Source organism: Nilaparvata lugens, chromosome 5, assembly GCF_014356525.2.
Source record: "Nilaparvata lugens isolate BPH chromosome 5, ASM1435652v1, whole genome shotgun sequence".
NCBI classification, from domain to species: domain Eukaryota; kingdom Metazoa; phylum Arthropoda; class Insecta; order Hemiptera; family Delphacidae; genus Nilaparvata; species Nilaparvata lugens.
In genome coordinates, this window is record NC_052508.1 from 52,644,872 (window position 1) to 52,651,927 (window position 7,056).

The 7,056-nt window shown below is 35.0% G+C and overlaps 1 protein-coding gene across 1 annotated transcript; it reads left to right on the top strand.

Moving 5' to 3' along the window:
* Positions 1-1,100: 1,100 nt before the first annotated feature.
* Positions 1,101-2,704, top strand: LOC120351423. The gene is made up of 2 exons (XM_039428704.1): positions 1,101-1,586; positions 2,171-2,704. Exons 1-2 carry the CDS (start codon positions 1,256-1,258, stop codon positions 2,173-2,175), a joined length of 336 nt encoding a protein of 111 aa, XP_039284638.1. The 5' UTR covers positions 1,101-1,255; the 3' UTR covers positions 2,176-2,704.
* Positions 2,705-7,056: the final 4,352 nt, after the last annotated feature.

The window sequence follows — 7,056 nt, forward strand, 5'->3', positions numbered from 1 at the left end:
AGTAATAAATTTCACATTTGAAGGTAAGAATTTCATTTTCTTTTTAGCTTTTTAGCAATAAATTTATATGATTATACAACATAGAACATGCGCATTTCGTGCAAATTAACATAAATATATATTTTTGGTTGCGTTTTTTACTTATAATTTCACATTAAATAATAGGTTACATTAATTAATAACGATATTGCTTCAATTCCATTAAAATTGACTCTATGATCTCGCACACATTGGTTGGTGTGACGAAGAAAATTATCGAACAGGCTTTGACTCTGAATAGATTTTTCTATCGATTCTGTATTTCGAGGTTAGATTTACACATTTTTCCAAATAAACTTTGTTTATTTTCTTTCCTCCTATTCACTATTAACTTCATCTGATCTTTAATTTAAGAATATTTTCTGTGGATAATATAATTTTTGTTTCTGTTTTTCAGTTGTGCGGATTGTACTAGGCGATTGTTTCTGTGATGATTGTAACATGAGGCGGATGGCTTGATTAGGTTGGTAAATTTTTAAAGTTGTTTCGTAGTTTTAATTTCTTGACTTAGAGTTGATAATAATTTCTTTATTTGATGTGAATTAATAATATTTCCTTATTAGCTGAGATGCGGCGAAGTTTAGGATATGTGGATTAGGCTGCAGTAGAAAGATGCTAGTCTGCAAAGATGTGATTCAATGGGTAGGCTGTGATTATGAAGTGTTTGATAATTGGTGTAATTCACAACGTAGCTTTCAGTTAATTGAAATATTATTCTTTCCTCAAGCCCCCATCTAAATTTGATTTCGGTATTATTCAAGGTCCAATTCCGATTTGCAACTATCCGTTTTATCAAACTTGGTTTAAAACGAATGTGCCTGCGAAGTAGGTAGATCTCTTCAGCCAATGTTGTTCTTCCTTGTCGACCGGTGACATGCAGTTTGATATTTTTAAACCTTACATGCCGGTGATGTCTGTGGGTTCTTCTAAATAATATTTTCCTTTCCTGCATGCCGGTGTAAAGTCTGTTTGATTTTAACCGGACATGACTGCGGTGATTGTAGGCCTTTCTTGATGATGTTCTCTCTTGCATGCTAGTAGAAAGCTTGATGTAAGATTTTAACCTAATATGACAGTGGTGTAGATGAATTCTATTAGATGATTTTCTTCTTTGACGTCTTGTTTGTTGTTTTGATTCATGGGTTTTCAGTTTTGGTGGTGATTTTGATTTGTTGTGAATTTTTGTTTTATTTCTATTGTCTGGCGAACTATCTTCATGAGTATTGGTTTTATCTGTTGCAGATGCTGTCTTCGGTGGAGGGACAGTGATGTGGGCAATCGGCGGTCCGGGCTGCTCTTCAACGTGGTGGGCAATGTCCTTGGACTCCTGGCGTCCGGCGCGCGGTGGTGCGGGCTGTTCTTCTACCTGATGGATGTCATCCTCAGCTTGGCAGGTGATGTCGTCCGGCTCGTCTTGGCATTCTGCGGGCGGTGGTATGGGCTGTCCCTCTACGCCATGAATGACGTCCTCAGCTTGGCGGGTGGTGTCGTCCGGCTCCTCTCGGCGTTCTGCGGGGTGCGGTGCGACCTCAGTCTTGACATTCTTGGTAGGTTGGTCCTCCATACACGTGTCATGTTCACTTGCCTGTTTTATGACCTCTCCTTCGAGTATGTCCGCTTTCGCATGCATGGGCTCGATCACTTGTCCAATATTGATTTTAATTGTCTGACGTTTCTCCTCGATTTGCCGTCCTAACATCCTGCTTCTTTCCGCTGCTTCCTTCAACTGTTGATCCAGTTTCTCAAAACCTTGTTCACTTGTTTTCCTCCACTGTTGGATTTCCTTCTTTAATTCTTCATTTGCTTTTTTGTTTTCTTTAATTATCTCTTCTTTTGCTTGTTTGTTTTCTTTAATTACTTCTTCTATTGCTTGTTTGACCTTAACCTCCTTTTCGAGTATGTTTATTTCCGCGTGCGTGGGCTCAGTCTCTGGTCCAATACTGATTTCCTTTGCATGACGCTTCTCTTCACTTTGCTGTGTTAACATCCTTCTTTTCTCTACTGCTTCCTTCCATCTTTGTTCCGGTTTTTTAGAACCTCGTTTACCTGTTTTCTGCATCTGTCGGGCTTCTTCAATTAGTTCGTCAATTGCTTGTGTGTTTCCTTCATATGCATTGTTTAATGCTTCCAGGATGATGCTCATCTCTAGCACAGGAAGGGTGGGGTTGTGGTCCTCAGTCGGTGGCGGAAACTCTGTGGTGTGAGGTGCGGGCGTCTGGGCCTCTGGAACGGTGGTACATGGGCGTTTCTCCCGCGCGACATCTTCCGTCTCTGAAATTGCTGATGTGGCCTCCAGGATGCGGTGTGTTTCTTCCATAATTTATTGGATGATACAATGATGTAAGTGCAGTGAAACGTCCGCGAATACGTGAGGTTATGTGAAAGATTACAAATGAATGATGATCAAAAGTTGAGATAGTGTAAAAAATTCGTTCAATGAAAAAATACAAAAGTGTGATTCAATAATATGTTCAGTGATGAAGTGAATCAAATTAGCAATATCGTTAACATAAAATGATAACAACATAAAGGATACACAGTGGATAATTATGCGATAACGAAGGTACGTCTCTTATAATTTATTATTACTATTATTATAAATATTTTACTCTTATAATTTCTTGCCGCAATTCTATATATAGGGCTAGTATTCTTTGCAAAATTTTATATAAAAGCAGCAGTGTTCTGTTTGAATTATTCCGCAATATATCCGTGATTTAATTTTACTTCCCTCTTTATGCTTTAAAAAATTTTTTAAAATGTAGATAACTTCAATCCTCTTTTCCATAAATTTTTTATAAATTGTTTTAATATAGACCTAATGTTCATAAAATAATATGACTTTTCTTATGGTATTTCTTATACCTATGACTTATGATATGACCAATTTTCGAATAACACAATAATGAAATTCTGAGTTCGATTTTTTCTCTAAAAATTCATCAATCGATAAATTTCTTTTCTGTTCAAAAATTGGGTATGGTACGTCTTGTTATTTTATACAACAGTGAACAGTTAATATTAAATTTGAAGAAATTCACAACCATGAATTTTTCAAAAAATTTTCCCGTTGTCAGCGCTATAGTATACTGAGCAACTAAATAATCCTCGTAGTCGATTATCCACCTCTTCAATGCCCCACGTTGGGCGCCAAATCATGTAGTGCTGTATTTTACTCGCCTCACATATGTAGGGTGATTTGCCAAATCATGTAGTGCTGTATTTAAATGCCTCACGTTGGGCCGGCAAATCATGTGGTGCGTTTTTTAAAGGCCTCACACATGTAGAGTGAATCTTGTGCTGAATCAATGGTGTAGAGACTATAAATTTTGCAATTGCGTGTGTGGACGCTGAGTGTACACCAGACTGATTGACTCACTACAAGATTCAATACAATTGTCGGAATCGCGGGAGGCCTAAACGCTCACTCACCCTTGATTCTTCTAATGACAGATTGTATAATGATGAAATTTTTATAAGTAGTGTAGCGGACGCTAAACACTGAATACGGATATCTTAAAATTATTACCTGTGAAGAATGAGCATACAAAATCATACAGGTCGAGCAAAAATCCCGATGTAGATAATTTACGGGACTGCGTCTCTAATAAGTTCTGAAGGATTAAAATACGGTATTTGGACCAAATATCGTTCAGAATATACTTTGAGAACAGAGTCTTGTCGGGTTTTAAGCTCTATTGTAGGAATTATATGATCTCTGGCTGCATCTGCTGTACAATTGATGTGTTCGCTCCTAAGTCGAGGTTGGTAACAGATAAAAGCTGATATATGAGCAGGTAAGGACAAAGAATAAATATCTCGATCTGACCCCACTCCTTACATCCACTTAGACCTGTTCCAATATCCAGCTTAATTCAATTATTTCAATGATCGTATTCGATCGGTTCTTGATGATATAGAACGTATCAGACACAATAATTGACAGGCTTAAGAAATAATCGAACTCAGAAAACGAATTAACAAAACTTCGGAATTTGATTTACAGATCGATAATAATTTAGCATTGACAAAAAGAGTTAAAAATGTTCTTGTGCTTGCATGATACCATGCGTGATTCGACAGAATTTTACAATTGATAAAGTTTAACAATTTTGAAAAAATAGTAAAAAATGAATTATAAAATATTTTTAAAATGCTCGGGGTCGTGGTTCTGGCAGCGGAGGATAGCTAATCAACTACAAATTCTTAGAAATGCTACATGAATAAATTCTAGGCTCTTAAATGCTAAAGCGCTTGTCGGCGTGGCCAATAATTTAACGAAGAAAATTTTATATCTTTCTGCACTGAAATATTTTCGAAGCGTAGATTGGGGCCCCTTTAAACTTATAACTCACGTGAAATTCCTTGGCGGTCGTGGTTTTCTTCTTTAGATCAAAAATCGTTTGATCGGCAGCAATCCAGGCTTCGGTTTCAGCACGTGGGGAATTTTAATTAAAATATCTCCTTCACCAAATTAATTAAGGGATAATTTACTTTAAACTTTTAGTTTATCGATTGATGAATATAAATTTACAAATAACACATAGATCGGCCTAAAAATATTGGCTCACAAATAAAACATATAAAATTGAACAAGAATTTTTTACGAATAGGTCTTGGTAACTATAAAGAGATCTGAACGGTGAGGATTTCAAAAGGGAAGTGCTGTCTTTTCTCTCAGCTTCTTGGCTAGACCTTTCTTCTGAGAATCTCGATGTAATAATTTGCATGAAAATTTGCCATTGGTAGAACGATTGTGACGTAGACATGACGTCAGTGGCAAGTAGTAGAATATAATTCCTTTAATTACAATAATAATTCAATTTATGTAATTCTTAAAACTGCTTAATCTTCTAGACATAGTTCCTCTCATACAATGTACATGTGCTAGCATATATGATAAGGCAGGGTTGTTGTCTGATAGTAGATTAACATGTGTTGCTTTCAAACGATCACCTTTTTGGTGCTATTTCTATGCACTATGATTGGCTTAGGCTTGCCAAAGAGATTTAATTACCATGTGGTTCAGTTGAATTAATCATTAATAAATTAATATTCTTATACAATTTTTATTATGTTTGAGACTGTTATAATTAATTTCTGCCGTTTTATCAATAATATACTGTTCATGCTATGACCTAGTTAGTTACAATAAGACCTGACATATAATATAATTCTTAAATAATAAATAATTTCATCGATAATACATACATTTTATTTTTTATTCGAAATTCTTGGTCCTTTATTGATAGTTTTATAATTTTTAGGAATGATATTATACCTTGCATGAAAACCGGCATGACATTTGACAATACTTTGAATCAGTCAGCTGTGTTCAGGCTGCTTTAAAAACATCTGATCGATAGTAAACAAAGTGTAACCTCAAAATCAATGAGCAATTCATAAATAATTTGTGCTTTATTTGCAGAATAATTATAATTTTATTGAATAATTTTTCTAGAAAATGTTCAGTACAGAACGGTACTCTTATCTAATATACAGTTACTGATAAGTAAGCTTTATCGCTTGGTCGCTAACTATTCCTTTAGCAAATTCTTTCATTTTAAAAGGTAATCACAATTTTTCTCTCTTCTCATGAGGTCTATTTAAAAAATTCATCACAGTATGAACTATGAATATTTATTATAATTTCTTCTTTCGTAATAATTTTTATATACTTTTGTAGGTACTCTAGAGCGGAGCTCGGTGCCCCGATATTTATCATGAATTGGAATAGGTTGTCACTGATGTTGTGTTGTTGGTAGTATTTACTTTTTAACATTACAGGAGTAAATAGCACAAGTCGAACAAAATGTATCTTTAAATGGTTTGGTTTTTGGAATAAAGATATCATCTGAACAAGTACATTTTGTAAATTCTATCTATTAATACCAAATATCGGGGCACCGAGCTTTGCTCGTTATTTATTCATTGATAAACAGATTTATTTCATTGATAATCATTTCTTTAAAATGATTGGGGAAGTACTAACAGACACAGCCCAAAATTGTTACTTACCCGAATTTTGATTTATTCACTACGAAAAATATATTTCGTCTGTGATTTATTCACAGACGAAATCATCATTTGTTTTTCCAAGGATGAATTATCCTCTTCATGTCCTTCAGAGAGTTTTCTCAGGGATGAGACCTAGTGCAATCGAATTTTGATATCATAAACCTACTATATTCCGAATTTCGTGAAAATCGTTAGAGCCGTTTCCGAGATCCGCTGAACATAAATAACCAGATAGCCAGATAACCAGATATAGAAATAGAAAAATATAAACAGATATACATAAATTGCTCGCTATTATAATAGGATAACAACTTATAGTCCAGTCAGATGGTCGTTTTTCAGGAAACAGCCCCGAAATAATTTTTTTCGATGGTTCTATATATATTTTGGGGCGCTGAATTCTAATCTGAAATTTGCTGACACACCAGAAGGCGACTTCACCCCAAAATTTTCGATTTTTTCAAGTTTTCCATTTAACCTCGAGAACCTTGAATTTTTCGAGAAAAAGCATTCTCTATATAATATTAAAGATAATAAATTTCCAATGAATTGAGTGGTCTAAAACAGAAGTATATTTCATGGGAGTGAAAAGAGGAGAAAATTCATCACAACCTCGACCACTTTTTGGATTTTGCATCTGAAGTGTTCCACAAGATACGCAACGTTGCATATGCGAGACTGTGAGAATGGGGAAAATATCACAAATTTCTCGAACATTCAAAGTTGCGTATCTTGTGGAACACTCCAGATGCAAAATCCAAAAAGTGGTCGAGGTTGTGATGAATTTTCTCCTCTTTTCACTCCCATGAAATATACTCCTGTTTTCAATACCGTTCAAAAGTTACAGCCAATTGAATGATGACCTTTATTTTCTCATTTTTCTTGCGATTTTACTGTTAATTAAGAGTCTCTAAAATGAGTACAATGCATGATAGAAACTTGCGATTGGTCTTAAATGAGAGAAAATTTCATGCTCTATAAGCTGAGTTACCCTAAATT